Below are 27,139 nucleotides of genomic sequence, written 5' to 3'. Positions count from 1 at the left end.
GTCCCTGCCCAGGCCTCCAGGGGGACAAGGTGTGCAGCCGGCTACCTGTTGTTTGGCCGATTCGTCCTGGAAGCAGGTGTGCTGGATGTAATAGGCCCCGATGGCCTGGTACTTCTCATCCTGGGAGCTCAGGTACTGCACGGCCTTGGGGATGGTCAGCCCACTGCACTCAATATCCTCACTGCAGATCCTGTGGGCAATGGGCAGTGGGTGGGCTCCAGGGTAGGCTGGGAGTCCCGGGGCCAGGGCCTCAGAACTCCCCCCTGTATGCCCAAGCTGCCACAGGCTGTCCATCCATCCATCCATCCATCCATCCATCCATCCAACCATCCATCCATCCACTCATCCATCCATCCATCTATCCACTCACCCAACCATGCATCTTCCCTCCCTCCTGTCTCTATTCATCCATCAATGCCTTCATCTCTCCCAAGTCCAGCTAATTCTTCTTACATAAAAATTCTCAAATCTGCTCCTTCTTCCCACCCTCACGGCCACTGCCTTCCTTCTGACCATGATCACTCACACTGGGACTAGAGCAAGAGACCCCCACAATTGGCTCTCTTCTCCAAGCTCCCCTATCCAAAATTTTCCTCCCTTTTACCAGACTAGCAGTCCTAAAACCTGGTTCACTGTGTTGTTCCCATCAGGGGCTTCTCCGTCCTGCAGCTTCAAGTGAAGAATGCTTAGACTACTATCCAAGGGCACATGTTAAGTTGGACCATAGGAAATGGCTGATAGTCAACCATTTTGAGCCACAGAACGAAACATTTCATGTTTCAACCTAATCGTTTGGCTCCGCTATGCCCTCTCGCACACTCTCCAGACCCTCACAAGGTCCACTCCAGCAAGACTCTCTTCTTCACTGAGCCCCAATCAGGGCTCAGGTGTGGCGGTGTCCCTTCCCCTCACCACACATGTGTCTCGTTGAAGTCTCACTTCCCTGAACATTCCAGGGAAAGGACACCTCTCTTCTAGGAACCCCTCCAGCTCCTGTGGTGTTGACTCTCGGGCTGCCTTTCCACTTGCCTGTGTCAACAGGCAACAGAGGTGGAGAATTCCCAGGGAAGGGGCAGCCCTTTCTGTGGCACCCAGCCCCACCCGACTAGGAATTTCTCAGCATTTGTACTGGCCTCCGTTTTCTTTTCCTCAAGTGCACTGGCCTCAGTCTTGCCATAGTAAATGCTCAGCAAATATTCATGGTTTTAATGTGGCATCCTAACTCCATTTTGGGAAACAATCACCCAAGGGGCAGAGCTCTCTGGGCTTGTAACAGTAGCACTCCTGTCCTGCGTCGAGAAAATGTCACATTTGCCTGTCAAACATCATCTCTAAATGGCTCGTCATACACCCCTTCCATGTCTTACCTAGACCTTGTCCTCTCAGGGCCTCTGGCTTAGGGCAATAAGCCAGGGCTAGATGCTGCCCGCGTCCCTGCTCCACGGGAGAGGGTTTCTTAGCCCTTCTCCAGATCATCCCAAACACACCTTATGGCCTTTGAGTAGTTAGGAGAGGTCCAGCTTTACAATGGAGTTCAGAGTGGGGAAGAACACAGGATGCTACATCAGCTGTGTGACCTCGAGCAAGTGAGTTAACTTCTCTGTGCCTTGTTTCCGCCTCAGGAGTTCTAGCACCTGCCTAGAAGGGGCTATGAGGTTTAGCAATGAAGACCGCAAAGCTCCTGGAGCTCTAGGAAGGGCAGTTTATCAGTTAATTGTGTAGCCCTGGGGTAGCTCTGGGCTGTTCTGTTTCTGGTTGTGTCCCCTACATGTATCGTACATCCTGGAACATCCTGGAATAATCTCTGTAATAATGGTAGATGCCTAGTAAATGTTTGTCAAATCAATGAATAAATGATCATTAGCTGGTGATAAGGAACAGTAGGGAGGTCTACGGAGCTCTGAGCCCTGGAGGGCAGGCCCAATGTCCCCTGAGACACTGTGGCCGTCCCCAAGCCAGCCTGTGCCTGTGGCTCTTTGTAGGACACCCCACTTCATCTCCTTCGTTCTCACTGGGCCTTCGGTGTCGGGGGACAGGAGATGCACCCTGCTCTCCAGCACTCGCTCCAGGCCCTTGGTTTGGTGTCTGTCTGTCCTGGTTGTCTGTTGTCCTATACGGTGGAACATGGCCCCCTTGCCCATCGTCCACATCAGGCCAGACTCCTTTGCTCTTCCAGAACATGGACAGAGATTTGCATGCCGAAGATCACAGACCCTCAGCCCCTGGAGGGGTTGTTAAAACACACGTCGCCGGCCTCTCCCCGAGTGGGAAGTCTGTAGGTCTGGGTGCAACCCGAAAATGTTCCCAGGTGATGCTGCCACTGCTGTTGGGAGGCACACCCTTAGAGAACCACCGGCTGAGCTAACCTTCTCTAATTAGCCTCCCTCTGTTCATAACCTGGGACCCTTTGGAACCTCCTTACCCCATGCGTTTGTGTTAATGTCTGGGTTCTGTCTCCCCCTTCACACTGAGAACTTCACGAGGCCAGGAACACCCCCAGGCCGGGACAAGGAACCCCTGGGGACCGAGGTGGTCCTTCTATCATCAGCAGCTCCCTCACAGCGTACAGTCAGGCTGACCATCTGCCCGCACCCTGGCCCCCACCCTGGACCCCCGCCCAGCCCGGCAGCACTTACTTGGAGCTGGCCCTCGAGTGGCCAAAGGACAGGTCCTTGTTGCAGGACATGGGCGGGACGTACACGGGGTCCTGCTTGGAGGTGCAGGAGGGCGGGCGCACGGGGCACTTCTTGACAGCCTTCTGGCCGCTGCAGGTGCTGTAGAAGCTATAGCGGTTCTGGGTGGTCTTCTGGCCCCTGTTGCTCAGCGTGCCCTTGCGCAGGGTGCCCCGAGGGTCACAGTAGAGGTCGGGCTCGCTGCGGCTCGCCTTGATCTTCTGCATGAAGCAGATGTCACTGCCGGCGCCCGTCGCGGGACAGGGGCCCCGCTGGTAGTGCCGGCCCCAGTTCTCCATCTGGCTGTAGGAGCTGAAGCGCCTGTTGTCATTCTCCCGCTTGAGGGTCCCGTTGTAGATCTGGTCAGAGAAAGGGAGGAAGGCTCAGTGGAGGTGCCTGAGCGGGGACTCTGGATCCAGCTGGCCATGGGACCCCGTCCTCCCCCAGCCTCCATAATAATGTTCATGGAATCCGAGAATGGTTGGAGCGGAAGGCATCTTGGCCATCATCCGATATCTTATTTTTTCAAACTGCAGGTTGTTGACCTATTATGGGTTATGAAATCCATGCAGCTGATTTGTGACATTTAAGAAAACAGGACAGCATGGTAGATGCTGGAATGTAAGCCCTCAGAGTGCAAGGCAGGCAGTAGAGACACGTGTTGTGTTGTGGGCTGGACTGCGATGGAGAATGCATTTCTTACTGTTGGGGGGGGGGTCGCCACTCATCCAGTCCTGCGTGGATGGCCCTGTCCAGGTGGGGAGTTGCAGGCCCAGAGAAGACAGGGGACTTCCAACTCAAGAGGGAAGGGCGACGCTGGGCCTGCGCCCGTGTCCCCCAGTCCTTGCCCTGTCATCCCGTGCCGTTCCCAGACATCAGCGACTTCCAACATGGCCAGCCTTCCTTGGCCAGCTTGTACTCAGCCTGGGAGAAATTACTCCTTTTCTGGCCAGGACTGTTTTGCACTGTTATTTCCCTGCTGGACTCCTCATGTGGCCTCCCCCCTGCCAGGGCAAGAAACGAATGGTAACAGGCCCTCCAGGGGAACCCCTCACAGGCCAAAGGGAGAAAATACTTCTGCTCCTGGGCCTTCTTTGGTAAGAGCACTGGCCCACATGGAAGCAGGCCCAGGGGCTTAGGGTGGGGTGCAAGGGGAGCTTCCTGGGCTTTGCCGTCAGGATTGCAGGAGGGAGAGGTTGGGCAGAGGCTCAATCCGATAGGAATATGGTAATGAGGAGACCCCCGGGGCTCTGTGTGAGCTCAACTGGGGATGCGGCCTCCCTAGGAAGAGCCTGCAGAGCTGGACATTTGGTGGGAATGAGCTCAGAAGAGATCTGCTGAAGGGGGACTTTCCCAGGAGCCCAGGCTGGTGGTGGGTCTGCCTGTTCTGACTTGTCCTCAGACTAGAGGGTAACACCGAGCCTGTGGAGAGTGTCTCCACGCAGGTGCTGACTTGGATCTCACCTTTGCTGGGATGAGCCAGGGCCAAGCCTAGCAGCCCAGAGCCTGCCTGCCCCACCCCATGAGTGTGTGTGTGTTTGTGTGTGTGTGTGTGTGTGTGTGTGTGTGTAGGGGACGTAGTTGGACAACTGGGTTATTCTCCTCCACACCAGATCTAGCCACACGAGTCTGGGGAGAGGCCTTCTCCTGGCCAGTCGCCTTTCATCTCTGCGGGGAAAGTCTTAGCAGGAAACCACCGTGGGTCAAGGTCCCAGTCTGAAGTGGCATCCAAAAGTCAGAAGCCACAAACTGTTAACCTTGGCAATGGCACTCTCATCTCCTCTACCCACAAGCTCAGCTGGGCACTCAGGTGGGCACAGTTTTCTTCCCCAAACTGGGTCAAACCAACCTACCTCAAAGGGAGCAGGTGTGCAGGTGTTTGGGGAGGCATAAATGAGCAATAAGAGGAAAGGGAGGGAAGGGAGTGGGGCAATTTTCTGAGCATTTTTGACATGGAATGTACACCTTGCACAAAGTATGCAATTAGGCCTCCCCTGCTCTAGGCCAGTGGCCACACCCCTCACCCCTCCGTCCTCCCAGGGTGGGGGAAGGCGATGACAGCACTTCGGAGGGAAGGCTGAGCACTCCCATGTGGCAGGCTAAGCCTTAAATGGAAATGCAACAAGGAACTCTCTTGTTCTCAGTAAATGACACTCCCAGACGTCAGCTGAGACACCTGATGAGGAGTCCAAACGCTCATCCTGGACCAAGCCCAGCGAAAATGTGATCATGCTGATTAAGCCTGACAGAGGCTTTGGGCTTTGCTCTCCTGGGCTGGGAAAAGGAGCAACAGGCAGCCTTGCCAAGTCTCGGCGAGGGTGGGATGCCTAGGGGAAGGGTGCTGGCTGCGCCCGCGGGGGAGCAGGCGTGGTGGAGAAGGCAGGGCTGACCCTGTGGGACTGCATTTCCTGCCCCCCCAGCCACATCCCACTGGCATCACCCATTCCCGGGAGCCCCACCCCTGCTCCTTGGGTTATGGCTGCTGGTGGCTGAGGACAGCCATGGGTGACTCGCGTCATCATGACTTTTTGCTGTTACTTTGACAATTGGGAGCCAAGCTTCCTCTTTGCTAGGCCCTTTCCTGTCCTAGTATCACAGGGGGTCTTGGTTTCCCTTCAAGTCTCAGACAAAGCAGGCTGTCACCAGCCTTCCCTGTGACCTTTCCCCTTTGCTGTCCATCAGGCTGAAATCTCGGGACTCCAGGTACATTCCTCCAGCTCCCTGGGCACAGGGAGACTCAGTGGTCAAGAACATGGACTCTGGAGCCTCACTGCCTACGCCGAGCCCTGGCCATGTCACCTGCCCTGTGGGAGGTCTTGGCCAACTTACTTAAACACACACACCTCAGTTCCTTTTTTTTTTTTTTTCTAATTTGTAGAACTGGGATTATAGTTGTATCCAGTGTGGGGAGAATTCAGTGAAAGAATGTAAAGTGCTTTGGACAGTGCGTGATGTAAATGTTTGTTTAGTAGGGACATCTGTGTCCCTCCGATGCTCAGACTGGAGACAGACTGGGGGCCTCTAGGACCTGGCCAAGGGTTGTACATCACCCAAGCCACACCTAAAGGAGCCACCAGGCTGGCACTTGAGGGACACGAACCCAGGAGGCCGGGCCAGTCCAGGAAAGGGGTACACACTAGTATTCAGAGCCCCATGCTAGTCTCACCCAATGGCCACAGAACAGGCCTCAATAGGTTTCAGAAAAACAGAGGAGTGTGGCCTGTCTGTTCGGCTTTATGACGGAATGGAATGACGCGGTGTTTCTTTACGTGGGCGCTGTCGGCATTTGGCGCAGGACAATTCTTCATTGTGCAGGCTGCCCCAAGCTCGGCAGGATGTTTAGTTGCCTCTGGCCCCCAGGCGGTAAATGCCAGCACGCCTTGCAGTCATTGTGACTAGCAAGGATGCCCCCACGCATTTCCAAACCCTCCCTTTTGGGTCCGAGCAAGCAGCAGCAGCCGGAGGTGCCCACAGCAGGTGGGAGAGCGTCACTGCCAGTGCCGGGTCTCCCAGGCACACCCCCATACTCCGATAGCGATCTGCTGGGAGCGTCCTCTGCTTTGAATACAAAGGACAGTGAGACACAGACGCACACCCCTTGTCTGGTTAGCTCATGCTTCCTTGGGAAACTCTGGCTTCGCGTGGTATGGTCCATGCATCAGAACATTCCAGAAGCTAGAAACTCGACTTTCTGGGGGCAGAGATGACCCTCAACCAGAGAGTAGGCTGGGCTGGATAGCTAAAGGGAGGCCCAGGGTGTGTCCAGAGAGACATGTTTCTCCACCTGGAAGACGAGTGGGGCTCTCGGGAGGTCAACACTTGCAACCACCTTCCAGGTGGGCCAGAGCGAGCTGCCCTGCGCAAGGAGCCTCTCCCAGCCGGGCCCTGCTCTGCTTCCCGTTCTGCTAATGACTGAGGTCTTGTAATTCACCCATCTTTCTCCCCTTCCTTCTTGGAAAACTGCGGCATTTTCTGTCCTGCTGAATGCTCCCCAGCCCCCTTTCCTGTTCCTCGTCATGTCAGGAAGTGCTCAGAGGCCAACTCCCTCATTTTGCAGACAAGGAAACTGAGTCCTGGAGGGTGACTAGACTAACACAGCCCAAGACCCAGGACCTCAAAGAACTGAATATAGTCAGTTTCCCCTTGAAAGTCCCATTCAGTCTGAACAGGCCCCCAAACTGGAAGAGCTCCTGTTGGCCCAAGATCATCAGACACGACAGTGACCAGCCGTTCAGGAAGAGATGGCATCCTTCTCTCCCTCCAATGGAGAATCCTTTCTGACTCCTCCTTTCCCACCCCCACTGCCCAGACTGTGGCCCGGCTAAGCCTCAGCTCGCTACTGAACAATTCCAGTGCCTCCCGCCAGCCTCTAACCCAGCCCTTGGGGCCCTGGTGCCTTCCTGGTGGTTCCATCCACTGGACCTTCCTCAGACACAGCTTTCCTTGCCTGACAAGCCCACAGTGTCTCTCTGCTTCTTTCAAGAAGAACTCACCAGCCTGGGCCCCTTGCTTGTCCGGCCACCTCTTCCCTCCCCAGCACACCCGTTTATGCTGTCTGGTGACATCGGCCACATCCTGCTTCTGCCCAGCCTCTTCTCCATCCTGCATAGCTTTGCTTGCCCCTCCTCCCAAATCCTATGTTTCTCCAAGGCCTCTTCTCCAGTCTTCTGCACAAAGCCTGCTCTGACCCAACCAAGGTCCTTTCTCCGGATCTCCATCATGTGCAGAGCTGGACTTCCTCATCTGCACTCCCTCTTTGGCTGTGACCTTGTGTGTTCTTTAGTTGCTAATGGTTTCTGTCATTTTCCCCAAGTTCTCCAAGGCAAAGATGCCCTTTACTGTGCCTGGAACAAGGCTGGCCTCACCGCAAGTGCCCGAAGGAGTGCCTTGACTTGCCATGGGACTTTGTGCCGGGGGTGGAAATGTGGGCTGTTGGTTGGCACGGGGGGGGGGTTCCCATAGCTTCCACGGGCCACAGGGAGTCCTTGACAACGAAATGAGCTGCCAGGAAGGCAGAGGGTTTCCAGATGAGGCAAGCCAGTCTCACAGAGTGGCTTCAGGTGTGTGTGTGTGTGTGTGGGGTCCAGGATCCTTCCCTTTACCCCTTGACCTGGGCCTTACTAGCTGGTTGGCTGAGCCTAGAGAGTTCTAGTCCAGCTCTGGCTGACCAGACAGAAGGAGCCAGGCATGTGCTGGGCAGACCGAGATGAAAAGAGTGTCTGTGTCCCCAGCTATTAGCCCATTTTGAAACCAAGCTTCTGCCAGCAAGGTGGGGCCGGCCAAACAGGCTCTCCTGCGGGACACACCCTGCTATTCCCTACGAGTCACACCCCCAGCGCAGTGCCCAGCAGGGCCACCTTCAGCCATGTACTCTCCAATGTCCTTCTCATGAGAGCGCGTGCACACACACAATTTCACGGGGTCCCCGTGCCTCCTGGGCCGGGTGAAGCCCCTCCTGAGAAAGGACTTGCACTGAAAATGCCTCCAGGACGGATTCCGTTTGCTCCTTCCCTTGTACCTACTACTCCCCACCGTGCCTATCGCGTGCCCTGGTGCGGTAGGCACGCTCTCACTCTCTTTCATCCTCCTGGGATTTTAGTCGGGATTGGGCACAGCTGGTCAGTCACGGGGGTGGGGGGAAAGAGGCGGGGAGGGGGCTTCACGATGTGTGTGGCAGCTCTGCTCCACTTCTTACGGCGTGGGGGGTGGGGTCTGGAGAGCACAGGTCCTGTCTCAGCAAGGGCTGCCCAGGAGGGGGCAGTCAGGGCCCCAGGGCGTGGGGGATTCTCTGCACAGGAGGTTGGGGGGCGGCTGCTTACTCAGCAGTTGGAGTCACCGAGACAGCCAGAGAGCTGCTGGGCCTGAGTCACCAAAGGTGGGACTTCGGCAAGGGGAGTGCCGATCCCTGTCTCCTCCTGGGCTCCACTCCCTCTCTGGCCAGGAGCAGGGGGTCCCACCCTGGGCTGATCCTCCTTTCTTTCTCTGGCACGTGGCTTTGTGTGGCGTGTGGCGAGCAGAACCTCCCCGCACTTCGAAGCCCTGACACCTGGGCAAAGAGCAAGCCCGTTCTGCTTGGAGGCGGCAGTGGTGGGTGGGTCCCTGCTGCGGAGTCCTTCAGGGCAGAAAGGAGCTACCCCTGATCCCACCCTCAGCACCCTGAGACCCGCAGTGCCTACTCAGGAGGGAACCCCAGTTTGTGAACTGAAGGACAGAGGCTGGTGGGTGTCTGGTCAGTCAGATGAGGCACAACAGGAATCAGAAACAGCCTCATGTCAGGTGTTGGGGATCTTCTAGTACCTGAATTTTTAAAATGTAAAAAAAAAAAACAAACCCCAAACTCACGAAAGTTTTGATGCCTATCCTGGGAGTGCAGAGTTCATCAGAGATCTGGTTAATAATGGTAGCGTCCCTTGTCACCTCTGAGAGGTGGACACTGGGAGCCTGTATTGACCAGGGGAGTAAGAAGAAATGTGGGTGATTCAGAACGAGTTTTCTAAAGTATCTGGACAACTGCAGCCCAACTAGAAAAGATCCAAAAAAATCTCAAATTTCAGGCTGTGGCTTGTGGGTCTTTCAAGATGGCGCTGCTTTCTCCAGGGAGCTCACAACTCCGGTGGATGAGGCATCATGCCTTGATGGGCTCCAGGCTCCGAGTCTGAGTCCCAGGCTGGTGGGAGGGTCAGGCCCACCGCGGCTCCTGGTGCTATCGGGCACCAGGGCCCAACATATACTTGGGTGCCCAGCACCTTGCCAAGAGCCAAAGCTCCGTGACATTTGCCATCTGGACAGACCACTGCGGCAGCCCCAGCACCCAGCTCTGTCTCCACGCCCTACTCCCTGCTTCATGGCTCACTTGTGGGAAAACATGGATTTTCTGAAAATCTCTGGAAACTCTCCCCTTTCACATCTGAGAAGTGGGTTTTTCTTAGCTCCTGGAACTCTCAGGATGGGTCTGGGGAGCAAGGACCTAAAGTTTCATGTGTACACATCTCTGTTACATTTGGGAAAGGAAATCCCTAGTAGGTGTTTACCACTCCTGAGAACAGGCCCCTTGAAAAGGACCCTGGAAACTCTGCCACCTCTGTTTCATGGGCTCATGCTCAGACAAGTCTGAGGCATGACTATCCTGCCCTCCAAGAGCCCCCTGTTCTGTGTCACAGCTTCTGCCTTTTGAACCCAGAGGCTGACCCCATCATCCCAGTAACTGTTCACCCCGGGGAGGAGCCTTATAAGATTTCAACATGAAGTAACTCCTGGAATCTCAGAGAATACACCAGTTCCTAGAAGAGCATAGTCGAGGGTCGGGAAGATCCCACTAAGCCTGGCACCCCCCACCCCATGCTGGGATGTCTAAGGGAAGCTCAGTGGCCCCCTTAACCACCCCCACACATGAGGCCAGAAGGTGCTTCCAGACACAAGAAGAAGAGGGCCAAGGCCATAAGGTGGGAACATCCTCAGGGGCAGATGCTTCCTTGGCCCCAAACAGAGCTCCCTGGAGACACCACTAGTGGAAGGAAACTACTCCCACTGGTGAGAAAGCCAAGAATTTCCCATGAAAGGAGGCGAGGGGATCCCCCAGGGCTTGGGTGATGGATCTCCGCTCTGGATGATGAGCCTGTATGCCCGTGTGCACACACACTCCCATATGCACACCTGTCTACACGGGACACACATTGCTTTGCTGGTGGTGGACCATGGTAGGGAAGGTCTTTGGAAGTTCCTGAACATATTGTCAGAACACCTTAGCAGGCATGGCGCTTTACAGTTTGCAAAGAGCTTCCCATTCATCACCGTGTTGGAGACTCCTGTGGGACAGCACTCCTGTCTCCTGCCTTGCCGGCGAAGTGTCAGGGCAGATGGCCGCAGCCTCGTGCTCTCTGTGAGCAATTATTAAGCGCATCGAACTCGAGGCTTGGCTAAGGCCACTCAGCTAAGATGTGGCAGACTGTGACCCAGGACTCAGGTCTCCAACCTCCCTCCGGGTGTTTGTCCTCTAGCCACTCTGAGTCTGGTGACATGAATGAAGACTAAGCGGCCAAGAGTCCCTGCCACTAGGGGGCGCTCTGCAGGACAGCCACCTGCATCTCTGGCTAGTTGCTGGCCCTGACTCCTGGGAAGCTCCTTGCCCAGGGGCTACAGACATAGAAGGTATCTGCCCCCTCCTTTTGGCCTATTGTGGGACATCCTCAGAGACATTTAGGAAGAGCGTAGTTCCTCAGCTCTGTGACGCAACCTTACTGCCCAAAGGCCTGGGCTGGAAGATCCTCTGTTCCAAGGGACACCAGTGGGCAAGGAGAACTTGTGGTCATGACAACTGGTCTGTCTTGGCCAGGACCACAAGCGTGAAGGTGCACAAAAGTGACTGGTACCCTTTCAGCCACGCCTTGCTCCAGATGCACCACAGAGCACACACAGATGGGGCCGGGAGAGCAGGGGGCATGTCAAGACCCGTGACTGAGGCTGGGCCTGGGGTTCCTGGAATTAGCCAAGTCTCGCTGAGCTTCTTCATGCTCAGGGAGTTAGGCCACCCTGCTTCAAGCCTCGGTAGCAGTCACGACGGAGGAGAAGGGAGGGCTGGGCCACTGGCTGGCCCTGAGCTCCCCAAATCTCTCAGGCTTTCTTCCACAGCACCCCCACTCTGCTCCCAGCACCGTGGGGCCTCCAAGAGCCGATTAGGGCTGCAGGCAGATGTGGAAGAGGCCCAGGATTTCCTGTAGACCCTCTCCAGTTTGGCCCCAGGGAGCAATCCCACAGAGCTCAGCACTCAGCAGGCTATCGGTTAGTTCAGAGAACTGTAGGCACTCAGTCAGAAACATCATCTTGGGGGTCCCTGGATGGCTCAGTCGGTTAAATGTCCAACTCCTGATTTCAGCTCAGATCATGATCTCAGGGTCCTGGGATCAAGCCCCATGTCAGGCTCCACGCTCAGCACAGAGTCTGCCGGGGATTCTCGCCCTCTGCCCCTCTCCCTGCTTGTGCTCACACACACACTCTCTCTCTCTTTCTCAAGTAAATAAAATCTTAAAAAATAAAAAAAAAGAAACACAATCTTTACCTAAAACCATAAAACTCCTAGAAGAAAACATCGTAAGCTCCTTGACAGAGATCTTGGTGATCGTTTTTGATGCTGACACCAAAGCAAAAGAAACAAAAGCAAAAATAAATAAGTGGGATTACATCATACTAAGCCCTTCTGCACAGCAAAGGAAACCAATGACAAAATGAAAAGGCAACCTACTGAATGGGAGAATATATTTGCAAATCATGTATCTGATCAGGGCATGCAATCATACAGATCAATACGAAAAACAAGCAAACAAAAATCTGATTTAAAAATGGGCAGATCTGAATAGATTTTTCCAAAGAAAACATGCAAATGACCAACAGGTGCACGAAAAGGTGCTTAACATCATGAGTTGTTAGAATACAAATTAAAACCACAACGAGATATCACCTCCGCACCTGTTAGAATGGCTAGAAAGACAAGAAACAACAGATGTTGGCAAGGATGCAGAGAGGACACCCTTGTGCCCTTTTGGTGGGAATGCAAACTGGTGTAGCCACAGTGGAAAACAGGATGGAGTTTCCTTAAGTACTTAAAAATAGAACTGCTGTGTGATCCAGCAATTCTACTCTGGGGCATTTATTGAAGAAAATGAAAACACTTAACTTGAAAAGATACGTGCATTCCCGCGTTTGCTGAAGCGTTCCTTACAATGGCCAAGACATGGGAATGACCTACGTGTCCATCGATGGATGAATGGATAAAGAAATTGTGTATATATACATACGATGGAATATTATGAAGCCATTAAAAGAGTGAAATCTTGTCATTCCCAACACCATGGATGGACCTTGAGGGTATTATGTTTTTTGTTTGTTTGTTTGTTTGTTTGTTTGTTTTAAAGATTTTGTTTATTTATTTGACAGAGAGACAGCCAGCGAGAGAGGGAAAACAAGCAGGAGGAGTGGGAGAGGAAGAAGCAGGCTCCCAGTGGAGCAGGGAGCTGGATGTGGGGCTCGATCCCAGGACCCTGGGATCACGCCCTGAGCCAAAGGCAGACGCTTAACGACTGAGCCACCCAGGCGCCCCTTGAGGGTATTATGTTAAGTGAAATAAGTCAGCCAGAGAAAGACTATTATCATATGACCCCTCTTATCTGTAGAATCTAAAACCCGTCTCCTCAAACCCCAAAACCTAAGAACAAATACACAAAAACCAAACTTACAGATATAGAGAACAGACTGGTGGCTATCAGAAGTGGGAAGGTTGGGGGGGTGGAGAAATGGGTGAAGGGGGTTGAAAGGTTAAAAAAATATATCATCTTTGAATGCTCCATTAAAAAAAAAAAAAGCCCAAACTATTCAGTCAGGCATGTGGCGGGTCACCTTGGGGAGGGGGCTGCACTCTGTCGTTTTTCTCCTTGGCTCTCAGCTCTATGTGACCCACTGAACCAGCTTTAGGAAAATTATCCTGCATGGTGAATGTGTGATCCAGAATCTCCCCAAGGGTGGGACAGGCAGCACTGGGGATTGGAAAGTGACATCAGAACACTGAAGGCACCATAATAACCCACGCTGGAGAACATGGAAAGCTCTTCCTTTTCCCATTTGATCACCACAAGGAGAAAGTCTAGGTTGGTGCCCGTATGTTTCTTAAATACTTGCCAGCCTCCCTTTCTGAGCAGAAAGAAAAAAAAAGCGCTTTATCTAGCAGGAATTAAATAATGATTTGTTTTATTCTATTTATTATTATTGGTTATAAGTTACAGCTAGCCTTCCTCTATGGCAAAGAATACTGTTTTATTTTTTCACTTTTGAGTTCGTGATATAAATTTTCCTGTCAAAATTTCCTTTGAAATTTAGAAGTAAGTACATTAGAAATAAACCATTGTTGGTCGATGATGTTATAAAAATTGTGACAGCAGACTACAAGTGACCCAGGTTTGGGAAACACTGTTGCCCACAGTGGCAAGGGTGCCCAGGGCAACGGCGCGACAGGGTGCTCTGGGCAAGGGGTCAGGGAGATCGGGGGTGAGGAGTTGGGAGATCGGGGTCCCAGTTCTGGTTCTTCCTTGTCCGGCTATGCAGCCTTGGGCGGTCACCTCACCTTTCTGGTCCTGTTTCCCCAGCTACGGAGTGCCCTGTAAGGCTTCTTCTGACTTTGGTGATCTATGATTCAGTCCCCACTGAAGTCACAGACAGCCTCCTTCCCAACCTAGCTCAGTGCTTCTGAACAAATCCCACAAACCCCACACACCCCACCTTCATCCCCTTCAGGCCACACCCTTGAGCACCCTGCAGGGGAGTAGGAGGGGAGGGCTGGGGGGTCTAAAGCCCCAGAGCCGCTTCTCTTCCCAGCTGTGTCTCCACCCCTCCCCTCCCCACCCCCCACCTGATTTTTATTTTTCAGCTGAGTGTGCTCTCCTGGGGCAGGAAGGCCTCCGTAGAGACTTGCCAGGGCCCCGGGGGAGAATGCGGAGCCTCACCCTAGCGAAGGGTGGGGATGGCTCTTCCACCCACTTGGGAAATGCTCCTGCATTTGTCCCGCTGAGCTCTGTGACAAAAGGAAAACTCTCAAACCAGAAAAGAGGCATCAGGAGATCTACCCGGGGCTGGGTTTTCGTGGCCCTCCTTCACGTCCCCCTGTTTCCTGGTGTTGGGGCATTTGCAGCCCACCTGGCAGGAGAGGAGATCCTGACTCACTCCAGCCCACTGGGCTCTGGACTCAGTTCTGCCAAGTCTGCCTGTGAGGTACCGGGCAAGTCCCTGCACTTTTCTGCAGCTTGATTTCCCTGCACAGAACATCAGAAGGCGAGGAGCACCTACCGATCTCACGAAGACTGAGGAATCAAGCGGAGAAATAGAAACATGAGCCCTTTGGGTAACTTCAAAATGCTGCGCCAGTTCGAGGGATTATTAACTGACAGGGAGGCTGGAGATTGGAGTTCTTCCCCTGTGACAGGCAGACGAAGGTGGTGGGCTGTGGTGGCCTGGCGAGCTGCCACCTGCCTGCTCACCCCAGAACCTGGGGGGGGGCCCCTGCCCAGACCTCCTGCTCCTTCTGGGGACTGGGGCTGGAGCTGGGGAAGCAGGCCTCCCACCCTGCCACTCACAGCCAAGAGAGCAGAGGCCTGCGGAGGTTTGGTTAGCTTTGAATGATACCCTCTCTGACGCTGTTGTTTCCTCCTGTAGTTGGTTTTAACTATAGTGTTAGGACTTTAAAGACTTGTTGGTTGGGTAGATCAGCTCTTGTCAGGACCAGAAAAAAAAAAACCCCAAACCGATCAACCAACCAACCAAACACACAAAACACCGGGCCCCAGACAGAGCTCCACTAATTGTTTTCCGGAGCAAAAGAAATTTTCCTTGATGCTTCCAATCTTCCCTCTCAAGTCTCAGAGGCTCTACTCTGAATATGTGTGTGAGAAGGAAGGTGAGAATAGTGACCCACTCGTGCATCTGCCTTCTCGGAAGCAGGCAGAGCTCCATTTCACGCGGCCAGAGGGTCGGCGCCTCACAACACCCACCCGGCCTTAGTCTGCCCAGCCTGGCCCTGACCTCCAAGCTCTCTGCAAACTGAGAGCAAGACTTTGCGGGGACTTGCTGAGAGATTAAGCTGAAGGAAGATGTCAAACAGGCGCTGCTGTCTCCCCTGAGCGGAGCGGAATTCCTTCTGGCGCACCGTCTGAGAAGGGCCGGCTGCTGGCTGTGTCCAGGGCGGCACAGCCCGATGCTGCCACCAGCTCTGTCGCTGCCCCACTGAGTCCCTGACTCTGACCTCTGTCCCTGAACATTCTGGTCAAATTGTCTGGCCTCCTGTCCCCCGCGAGGGTCCTCACTGCCTTCTCCTGGGTCTGGTGCTCCTCAGGGGCAGAAGGAAGGGGTGGGCAGCAGGCTCACTCAGCTCAGAGGACATCACGGGTCCCGCGCCCCCAGGAACCGGTGGCAGGAGGCCAGGGAGGCTTATGAGACCTCTGGAACTGGCAACATGCAAACAGCTGCCCTCCCTGGGGGTGATGGGCCAGGAAAGAGGGCCCAGGCGCGGCTGTCAGACCGAGCCCCAGGCCTAGGAGCGTTTCTCCTCTGCCCACATCCTCTCTGCGAAGGGCAGCCCTCCTCCCCTTTCACACTCCGTTCCAAATTCAGCTCTTCCAGGAGCCTGGCCTGGCTTTCTCCACCCTCGGATGCCACTGGCATGGACTTGCGGGAACCATGTTCCCATCCCTTTGCAAGACCATGGTGTGGATGTGGGAGGCATTCCCCGATTCCTCTCCCCCAGGGAAGGCCACAGAATCTGGGCTATCAGAGCTGCAAAGAGATGGTCTGAGCCACTGTCGAGTCTGCTGAAGATCAGACCCGGCCGGGAGGGGAGTCTCAGCAATGGTCCCCAGGGCAGTGATGTTCTGAGAAGTCCACGGCCAGGCCAGTGCATCTTCCTATCCTCCGCCTTATCTCTGGCCTCTGAAGAGTCCTCCCTGGCTCACCCGAACCTCAGCCAGGAGGAGGGGTCTCCGGCCTCCGTGAGAGGCTGAAGTCAGCCGTTCAGGGAAATCAAGCACTAAAGGAAGACCTCCCTTTCGGCTCCAACTTGAAGGCATGGGAACTTTTCACGTGGAAAGCAGAGCCTGGTGGACTACGGCTTATGAAGCAGGGCCCTTCCCTAAGGGACACCCAGATACAGGTGTTGGCCACAGGCTTCTTCCATAGGAGTGTCTCTAGCCTCAGCAAGGTGTCTGTGAAAACACACCACGAGCCAAGCTACGGCTTTCCACAGGGAGGGGTGCCCCTGGGAGCCAGCCCTGCCAGCTCTCGCTCCCTCGCCTTATTCTCTCGGGCACATTCTGTCCCACAGCAAGTCGGATCATTGTCTCTTCTTGTTGGGTGAGAGCCTGGGGCCCTTGTGGGACCCTCCTATCTCCCAGGGCTGAGTGGGAGTGAGTCACGGGCTGGCAGCAAGGACACTGAGTTGGCAAACACATCAATCACTCCCTCTTGGAGCAGGAGCTATGCCTGCCTGGGAAAAGAAGCTTGTGTCCACTCTCTCTTCCCTTCCCCTGGACTTCTCAAGAACAGAGGCCCGGTAGGCACTGCCAAAGGAACCCAGGTCGCCGAAGTGACATTCAGAGCTGAGAAATGGGAGCAGGGGAGGAGGTGGAGCCTGAGTTTTAAGTCAGGGTGGTTACGAGCTGGAGTCATTTGCCGTGTCTATTCCCTCTCTGTAAAGCCAAAGTAAATGAGGTCCTACCACCTTTCCATCCTGTTGCAAGGGTTAATTAACTGCTGTTTTCCTGGTGCTTGGAGATGCTCAGATGAAAGCAGGGAGGAAGTGCAGAAGCCAGTATCCCTCCGGAGGCCTGAAGTGGAGGTCTTAGTGGGAGGACCCGCCCCTGCCCCTGCTCCCAGGGAGGCCTCCACTAGGCTTTGGCTACGGAGCTCTGTAGCTACTCAGACTCAGCTCTCAAGTCACACAGGCCCCGAGAAGCTGGAGCTGAATGGGTCCTTGTCTCGGATCTAATCCAACTGCCTTGCTCCCTGGATGGGAAAGCCAAGGTCTGGAGAGGTGAAGACCACCCCAGACCCCTCAGCTTGTCGCAGCCCAGCTGAGACTAGAATCCAGGCCTCCCGCTCTGGATCTGATATGCCAGAGCCACAACCCCTTAACTGCCTTTTGGAATAGGAATTCCCACCCATTTTAGAGATGGGCAAGCTGAGTCTCAGTCAGGTTAAGAACTTGCCCAGGTCACGTAGCCAGTTAAGGGGCAAAGCCAGGATTTGAATCCAAAGTTTCCTGGCCAAAGTACAAGGCTTATTCCTCTACACCAGGTTGTTTTTGGGGAACAGACTGTTAACTGTGGATTGGTAAAGATGGTGTCTTTCTCTGCTTCAAGGACAAGGATCCTGTCATGTTTCTTTCTGGCAGCTCCTCTGTAGTACCTGGCCCAGGGCCTTTGCGGACACTCCAACCACATGGCTAACTGCAGAACACTGTGCTTGGGTTTCCCATCCCTTACGGAAGCTCCGTGAAACCTCAGCCCTCTCATTTGTAAAAGTGGGCCAGCTGGGTGGCTTCAGGTCTGGACTGGGCAGGATCACTTCTTCTCAGGGTGACGGTCCCTAGCACGTTGTCCACAATACTCTGTCATGGGTGGATCTTCAAATACTGACATGTCAGGTAGGCAAGTTCAGCTAAGAAGGGTTTGGGAGAAAGATTTGCTGGCGAATCCCGGACTAAAGTAGAGAAACAGGGTCAATAAGCAGGACAAATGCAGACTTTTCCCTGGTTATACTCCTGGGGATTCTCACCCCCAGGAGCATGGGGCTGGATTTTACTGAGCACGGTTGAGTGATTCAATATGGCGGCACCCCAGGTGCACCCTAGCCCAGACCTCCTGGCTGACGATGCCCACGTGGCTTCTCTCTCCTGGAAATCAGCTCCTGGGCAGGAGGGTCTAGTTCAGTTCATAACCAAAGAACATTTCACTTGATGTGACTCCCAGAAGACCATGCTCAAGAAGAGCTTTGCGATTCGTAAGTAGGAAACATTCCCTGGATATCAAAATTGTCCACTTGCCTCAGCTTTACTTAGGACAAAGCCCTGTGGAGGGAGCCCACTTCTAGCTTTGGAATGGAAGGGCTGTGCCTTCTAGCTCCTCGAGCTCTCTACTCCCTCCATCTTGATCTCAGCTGACCCAGAGGAAGGTATTCAAGGGACCCATTACAAGGTCCCCTAACAGAAGTCAAACAAGCTTCCACTTTCTCACCAGAAGTGGCTATGTCCTGAAGTAGTTCTGCTCACATCCCTGACCTGGGAGAGGAGCACTTAAGGGAATTCTGTTTTTTTTTTTTTTTTTTAAGATTTTATTTATTTATACGACAGAGATAGAGACAGCCAGCGAGGAGGGAACACAAGCAGGGGGAGTGGGAGAGGAAGAAGCAGGCTCACAGCAGAGGAGCCTGATGTGGGGCTCGATCCCATAACGCCGGGATCACGCCCTGAGCCGAAGGCAGACGCTTAACCGCTGTGCCACCCAGGCGCCCCGGGAATTCTGTTTTTATTACTGGGAATGTGTGGGAAGGTACCCTGACCTAGGGTACTCAGATTTGGCAAATAAAAATACCAGATCTGAATTTCGGATAAACAACAAATAACATTTTAGTGTAAATATGTCCCAAGTATTGTATTTTACTGCATTTTATGTGGCACCCCTACCCTAACCCCCATTAACCCTTAGAGCTGAGTGCATCCAGCTTGAACTTAGGATGAAAAAAATGGCTGCTCTCCTGCTTCTTTTGAGTGAGGCTGACTCCTCAAGGAAAGACTAGGCTTGGTTGGGGGACAGGAGGAAATTAAGGGATCCAAACTCGTAGGTCTCTTGCAGGTCCTAAAACACGGCTGTAGTGTTAAAATACTGAGATGCAAAACGAAAAACGAAATCAAAACAAAAACCCCACATAAAAGGACCATGGAAAGTCTGGAGTAATGAGAGCAAGACTCCATTAGACTAGGAGTTAGGAGGCCAGGGGTCTAGTCGACTGTCTTATTCATCAGCTGTGTGACCCTTGCTGAGTAATTTATCTTCTCAGGACCTGGATATTCCCAGCTGTAAAGTGTCAGCCTCACTGGGGCCCTAATATCTCACTAATCTGGTTCTGAGAACTGGAGCGGAATAGCAGAGTCTGTTTATTCAAGAAATTGAGCAGTGCGGCTAAAAACTGCCCCATCCTTTGCCCCACCTCCCACAGTTCCTCCCTCTCTCTGAGGTCTGTGCCACCCTGTGGCTCCTGCCTTGTCTCTGAAGGAGGTTGGAGCGGCCAGCAGAGTTGACTGGGCCAATGGCTTTCTTTCGATCAATCTCCCCTTTTCCTTAAGCCCCTTGATGCTTTTTGTGTGCCAGACTAACTCTGTTTTAAGTTTTATTTTATGATAAGACTCTCTCTGTTTGATTTTCTTAATTTGTGGTATAAGTGATCATAGATTATGAATGGTACAGTTATATATCTATTTAAATTAGAAGACTATTGCTGATACAGAATATAAAGTCAAATGGTAAGGTAACACTACGGCTTTTTAAAGATTTTTAGAATTTTCTTTTGGGGGGGCGCCTGGGTGGCTCAGTCGTTGGGCATCTGCATTCAGCTCAGGGCGTGATCCCGGCGTTCTGGGATCGAGCCCCGCATCAGGCTCCTCTGCTGGGAGCCTGCTTCTTCCACTCCCCCTGCTTATGTTCTCTCTCACTGTCTCTCTCTCTGTCAAATAAACAAATAAAATCTTTTAAAAAAAAGAGTTTTCTTTTTGGAATTGCCTACAGATCCTTTGCATACTTAAATAACATATATACTTCATGGTGACAGATCTTTGTTATTTGAAGTTCATTTGATATTTGGAACTGGAGCCAAATCTGAGGAGTGAGGGGCTCAAAGTGGCTAATATTGTTTTTGGTCAAGCACAGGTCACGACAGTAAAGAAACGAGGCTGGTTTTCTTAAATTATGTGGCTCCTAAAATGACACTGAGAGCTGTGTTTTAAAAAAATCTTTTTAGAGGGTCTGGAAATGTTTTGAGCAACGGCAGAACTGGTGCAGTAGTCCAGGAGAGCAACTAATGCCTGCATTTGACTTGTCCTTTGACCTCCATGCTTCCCCCAACTCGACTGCAAGTTCACTGAGGGCAAAGACAGAATCTCCCCGTCTGGGTGTCTGCAGTGCGCCTCACTCCGTGCCCTGCCCTGGAGTTGCTCAAAACAAGTTGGCTGACGGAGTGAACGTGAAGTCTCTGCAGGAAACGGTCCTTCAGCAGCTTTCAGCAACTGCTGAAACCCGCTGATGAGGCTTGTGCTGACGAACCACATCCTGCTCCCCTCACTCCCTGCCTTCTGCCGCCATATTGGTTTCACCAGAAGGGAGGAGAGGAAATGGTCCTGTGCCAGTTGAACCAGCCATGGGAAAATCCCATAGGCATAGATTATCTCACTGTCACCGAGCTCTATTACCTTTTGTCCCTCTCTCCTTCTCCCTAAGTCCTGGCCCTGTTTGGTTTTGCCCCGTGGTTGGCTGATTATATGCCTGGCTCCAATATCAATTATTCCCATTTCCTCCCTACCTCGCCCCCTCCCTCTGCCAAATCCTCATGTGTGCTCAGTTCTTCACCGTTCCCATAGCCCCTCCTGAGCTGAGAGGAGACAGGACGTGCCTCAGCAGCTACCCTGACATGAGTCATGTCTGAAGTCCCGCCAGCGAAGAAGGAGCAAGGAGGGTTGGGCCTTCGGGCGCGGGAAAGGGAAGGAATTTTCATGGATTGTCAGAAAACAGGCACAGGGAGGGGTGGGGGCAATTTGGGAGCATCAAGAGCTGCTGAGATTACTGAAGACTGAGTTGATTAACCAGAAGAAATGCCCAACATGGGCCATGTGCAGATTTTTTTTAAAGAAAGACCTCTGAAAGAGTTCCTTTGCAGCTCTTGGTTACAAATTTCCACGTGTAATGACCCCACACTGCCCAACTGATAACACTTCACTGTTAACGTAACATCAACCTGTGGGTGAAGCACGCACACAGATATCCTCATGCCCATTTTACAGATGAGAAGACTGATACCCAGAGAAGTTAAGAGGTTTATTTAAAGTCACAGAGCCATGGAGTGGTAGAACCCAGACCAGAACTTAACTAAGATTTCTAGGCTCTGATTTGTAACAATATATATATATATGAAGACATGTAACAGCCACACAGTCAGCATGATTATTCATCTGACAGCTGGTCCAGTCCAGGGATCTGCCTTCCCGGGGTCCCATATAAGCCTTTATTACTGCATTACTAAGTCATTTTCTCTAAGTCGGATTTTGCCTGGTCATCACTCTTGATGTCAAAAAACTTCATCCACATCTGTGCCTGATTTGTCAGCTTGAGGGCTCAGTCCACTGTCTGTATGTTGCACTGAGGGTATCGACTGACATCAAAAATCAGGCAAATGGGAGGGGAATAAATTTGCAGGAAACCCAGTTAATTCTTCCCTTTGGTCCCTAACCTGTAGTGTGCAAGAAAGACAAATACTCCCCGATTAGCCCCAACAAGAACTTAGGGAGGAAGGATCGAACTGACAACAAAAAGAACATCGGACTCCTAAACCACCCACGCTCTCCCTTGCCTGGGACCCCAAAACTCAGGGGTGACATCTGTAAACAACGCGGACTCAAAGCTAATGCCACTGAAACCCGGAGCCCCAAGAATACAGGGCCCCAGATTCCCATGGAAAAGCAGCCTTTCGCTCCGTCTGCATAATGTCTTGCAAAAGAATTCCCGAGAGCCATACAGGCTAATGTTGGAATTAGCAAAAATAAATGAAAGTCACAGAATTTGGAGACAGGGAGAAAACCTGGATGTCATTTAGCTCAACACCCCTGATTTCTGAGTAGAGAAAAACTCCTACCCTGGTTTGTATGGTCGAACCAGAGCATTTACCACGGACCTTGGTGCCGGGGTAGAGCTACATAAATATTTGTTCAGTAATGGATGGATGGGCATGGTGGTTTGAAATCACACAGAAAGACAGTGACAGGGCCAGGATTAAAGGATCTAGAATATCTCTACCTACATTAATTAAAAAAAAAAACACCTTAAGACTGATGATCATAAGTGGTTTTTTTTCATGCACATGATTTCATTTAATCCTGACAATAACCCCAAGAGGTAGACTTTGTTATATCGATTTTGTATGTGAGGAGACTGAGGCCCAGAGGTAGATGTATCTTGCCCAGAGTCACGTGCTCAGTGAGTAGCAGAGCTAGAATTTGGACCCAGGTTTGTCCAACTTATAGACACTTATAGTTTCTCCAAGCCCAACATGGGGCTCAAACTCACAACCCTGAGATCAAGAGTCACATGCTCTACCGACTAAGCCAGTCAGGAGCCCCTGTCCAACTTATATACTCAACACTCCACTCCAGCATGTACCCTCTTATCCAAGAGTTACTGCAGGGGACAAGCTTTCCCAGCCCCAGGGGACTTTCCAGAGCACCCTCCATGGTCATCAGCCCATACTGAGCAGAGAGGTCTCTTCAGGATTTTCCTCGAAACATCTAAGTTAATCCACAAATGGAACTCAAGAATTCAAACTCCTCTCAAATCCATGATCATATCAGACATTTAAAAAAAATGGACTTAAAACACATGAGGGTTTCTTTATGCTTTTTCTAAAACGTTCTCATTTGAGACAATCATAAATATCCAATCAGCCCAAACAGGAGACTGCACTAATGGCCATCCATGAAATAATGGCCAAGCAAATGGACCTGGTCAGGGCCTCACCTCAGCCCCTTCCCACCCAGCATCACTCTTCTCAGCAACCACTGCAGGTTTGCTCCACCATAAACCCTAAACCATCCCCACCAATATTCTGGGTCTTTCTGAACGGAAGCAGTTCCTTACCGGATATCCCCACGAGCCATTCCCCGCCTGGAACTTGGAATAGTAGCTGCTCCGGCTGGTGGTCCCATAGTTGTTGTAATTGTCGGCCAAGCCATCATACATGGAACCTTGAGGACAAAGGCAGGGGATTAGGACAGGGATGGCCACGCTCTTCACTCGCCTCTCCTCCCCACGGCATCCGGGTCCACCATGCCCCATGGAAGAGACCAGGTCTGAGCTCTTGAAGGAGGAGGCTAGGAAATCCATCATCCGTTGCCATCTCTGTCTCTCTACTCTAGCTCCTCCACAGCCAGCGCCGAGGAAGGGCCCAGACCGACTGCTGCAGGGACAGCTCTGCAAATCTCGGCCGAGCCCTCCCAGGGCTGACCAAATGTCTCCCTGCTGTTTGGGGTCCGTTGACACCTACAAGCCAGGAGTTGGCCTGGAGGGTCACGGAGCACCGCCATTCCGTTCCAGGGAATCACGACTCCACATTCCAGAAGGATAAGCTCCCCACTGGGGGAGGACTGGCAAGATGTCAGCATTCCAGGTCCAGAACCCTGAGGTCAGACCCACAGAGCAGTGAGGGCTGCTGAGAGTCCAATTCCGGGCAAGACTCTGGTTTCAAACCTCAGTCTGGCCCCCGCTAGTGACGACGCAATCTTTTGTCCCTTCCTTCGTCTCCTAGGTGCTCCGGATGGTGAAGGGGGGGGGGTGGCCGCCAACCTCAAAGGCCCCAGTGAGGATTAATTAATGTTTTCAGAGTGCTTGGAGACCCACAAATGACAGGCTCCGCAAGAGGACAGAGTGTCATTAGGGTTATTAGCGGCAAAACGGCTTTGAATCACAGAAATCCAAACTGGGTTTTGGGTTCCTGGTGGGGCTGCCTTCTTTTCTCCCCTTCACCAGGTGGCAGGTGGGACCTAAAGGACAGTCCCAACTCTGCAAGAGGTGGTCTGTTGGCTGCCTCACTGTCCTTGAAACACGGCTGACCGGGCCATGGCCATGACTTTGCTCACATCAAGCCCCTTGCTGAGTCTGCCTTCCCTTCTCTGCCACAACGTTCACATCTCACCTGTCTTTCAAGGCCAAGCTCGGGATCTCATCCTTTTGGGGAAGCCTCTTCTGTCCAGCCGTGCCCAGGGCAATCTCTCCTACCTCTAAACATATCCTGCCCTGCTGTCTGGACCCTGAGTCACATCCTGCCTGCTGTCCCATTCCTTACACTGGGATCTGCAGGAGGGGGAAGCCAGGGCTCTATGGTCTGGATGTCCAGAGCAAGGCTTGCCCCACACTCTTTTTATGTGATGAGCCCTCTGGGGAAAAAAGGAAAGTGGGATCCCGTGAGAGCATCCTAAGGGGGATGGCCTCTTTTCTCTGAAGTGATGGTCAGACTCCAGCATCAGAAACCCTATCTAGGGGGAAGGGTTTGACAGTGATCTTACCTGGCCAAATTAGCTCCTTCCCATCTGCCACATCACAGCCACTCCGATTCCCAAGACTTTGTAGGGTAGTGGGGGTGGGGTGGGGACTGAAGTGTTTGAGCTGAGGAAAGGAATAGCAGGGGAGCAGCTTCGGAATGGGCCAGGTGTCTCTGCCCGGTACCATTTCCTCTTTCCAAAGCCAGCCAGAGGGCAACCCCATTGCACATAGGAGGGGGCACTGCCCCGATTCCCATCCCCTCCCTCGCCATCATGGAGGATCAACAGGCCGTTAGGGTTATCGGATGTGGCAGAGATAACTTGCCCTGGGAGCCTAGAGTTGTTGACATTGGTCATGGATCTGATATTTGAACAAGTCACTTGTTCTTTCTGGGCCTCAGCTGCTTCTTCTGTAAAAAGAAGGGGTTAACCCCTATACTCCCCAAAGGCCACATAGCTCCAGCGTTCCATGGCCATGTGATTATAGTAACCCATGCATGCCCCATGGCATTCAGAGCAGCTTGCAAGGAAGATGGGGAGACATCAAAGGCTATACTACCACCCCCTGCGCTGCCTGCCTCGGGGTCCTCCCAGAGCTGTCCTGCGGGCCCAGGACTGACTCCTGAGGGGACTCTCCCTGAGCCTCTGACTTAATCCGAGCTCCCGTACTGAGTGCAGGCAGCTGGTTCCTCTTCCTTTCTCAGGCTGCCCCCCCCCCCGTCCCCAGAAAGGCTGCCTTTGTCAGGAGGAGTCTGGAAGCAATCTCATGGGCTCAGACACCCAGAACCAGCTCACACCAGGGAAAGGGCTGCAGCCAGGACCCTAGGCATGCATGGTCAGGCCCTGAGGCAGCTGACAGCCAGGTCTCGTCTGACTGCCCTCCGTCCAGCCTACTTCTATCATCCCTTTCAGGGTTTGACAGGCTAGAGTTCACTTGGTTGTTGCCCCGTGAGCAGCGATGTCTCACCCAGGGGCAGGTGTGGGTCAGCCAGCTGCTTTTAGATGGAAAATCTGGGGTGGTGACAGACAAAGAGTTCTATGGAGCCCCAGGGAGGCCTTTGACTAGGGGAGGCATCCCCAGGAGGCTCAGTGGAGGGCAGGCTCCCATGGGTCCTCCACTTCTTCTCAAAAGGGAATCTTGTCAGCAGTGACATTACTCACTCCCTCGGTCATCAGATGAAGCATCTCCTCCGTCCATGCCCTGCACCTGCCTGCCTCCCTCTCCATGTGGGAGGTGAGTTCTCTGCCGTGGAGGCAGGGGTGAATAAGACCTTTGGAATGCCCTATCCTTCTAAAAGCCAGTCCCTGTGCCCCAGTGGTAACTTTAGTGATGACAGGTGTGGGCCATAACACTCATTTCTGGTGAGGCCAAGTCCTCCAGGCCCTTCCAGATGGCTCCTGAAGGTACTTCCTAAGATCCATCTGCAAATGGGGGTGAGATCACCTGACTCCCACCTTGAGATGCTTTGCTTGGCTTCCTTGTGAGAATGAGGCTGCCATCACACCAGCCAGCACTGCTTCTCTGGCAGAAAGGTAGCTGCACTTGGGGCCATGGTTCTGAGGTAGAGGAGTCCAGAGAAGTTACCTGCTTGAGGTCACACTTTGCATTGTACCCGATGACCAAAGATGTGCAGGTAGGAGGGGAGCTCTATTAATAAGAATGCTGCTCTCCTTTCCTGACCCCAGGGTGTCTGGCTGGTTCACATTACCTTTGGAAAGTCAGGTTCAACAGCAAGAACATGGAGGTTCTCAATGAGAGTGATGGTAATAGCTCTGACAGCTTTCCTTTCTCCATCTAGTCCCCTGACTTCTTCACAACCCATTTCTAGGGAGTCTTTCCTGATTAACTCCACTTGGTCCGATCACCCCTGGCTGACTGTCTCCTCAGAACAGGGGCACAGTCAGGTGCAGTTGGTTCCCCATCTCATGACCGTCCACCACCATGTACTTTGGGCACTCACTGAAGCAAGCATCATGTCTCCTCTTTCCCTGGGATCTTGGGCACAGGGCATGGCTCTGGCTGTGGCTGGGCCAAACCTGGACTGAGTGGGTCCTTTTTGTCAACCAGTTCACCCCTCATGGTGGAGGTGCTTCAGTGCCTGGTGCCTGGAGGCTCCACATCCCCCAAATTGCAGCATGGGACCAGGGTCCTTGAAGGCTACTCGACCAGGCCCTCCTCCCACCCAAAGATGTCCCTGGTAGGTGGGGTAATCTAGGGAGACAGCATCTGAGAGCATCTTGAGAGCAGGCACAGCCACCTCCTTGAGGAGGATTCTTGGTGTCAGGCGTGATAAGGGGAGGTGATCCCAACCACTCTTGTAGTTGAGCACCTGCATTCCCAATGTTTCCTCCAGAAGGGAGCACATGCCAGAAGCAAAGGGTGGCGGCTTCTCAGCGGAGCTGGCTGCCAGCCCAACTTGTGCATTGTCCCCAGGAGGCATCTGCCCACCCAGAGAACGTTGAGGTCAAAGAGCAAACGTCTCAGAAAACGTACTGCTTTCTCCAGTGTACAATCAATTCCAGCTGCTCTGTCCACACAGCTTGTCTCACCCGTGTCAGTGTTTCAGGGTGTAAAGCCATCTCAAAAAATCCACCGCTCAGATCATCGGCGTCCCCGGATGCTGCTTCCCTTTGCTGCCTG

The 27,139-nt window shown here is 52.9% G+C and overlaps 1 protein-coding gene across 1 annotated transcript in view; it reads right to left on the bottom strand.

Annotated features, from left to right (window-relative positions):
• The window catches only part of PKP1 (plakophilin 1), a 47,217-nt gene that overhangs the window by 13,562 nt on the left and 6,516 nt on the right, over positions 1 to 27,139 (bottom strand). The window contains exons 2-4 of the mRNA XM_040636440.1: positions 23,099 to 23,205; positions 2,637 to 3,031; positions 46 to 190 (exon numbers count right to left, since the gene is read on the bottom strand). Coding sequence (XP_040492374.1) covers positions 46 to 190; positions 2,637 to 3,031; positions 23,099 to 23,205 — 647 coding nt within the window. The remainder of the gene's footprint in view (positions 1 to 45; positions 191 to 2,636; positions 3,032 to 23,098; positions 23,206 to 27,139) is intronic.

Source organism: Ursus maritimus, unplaced genomic scaffold (genome assembly GCF_017311325.1).
Source record: "Ursus maritimus isolate PB19 unplaced genomic scaffold, ASM1731132v1 scaffold_2, whole genome shotgun sequence".
Lineage (NCBI taxonomy): Eukaryota > Metazoa > Chordata > Mammalia > Carnivora > Ursidae > Ursus > Ursus maritimus.
This window is presented reverse-complemented; position numbering and strand designations above follow the sequence as displayed.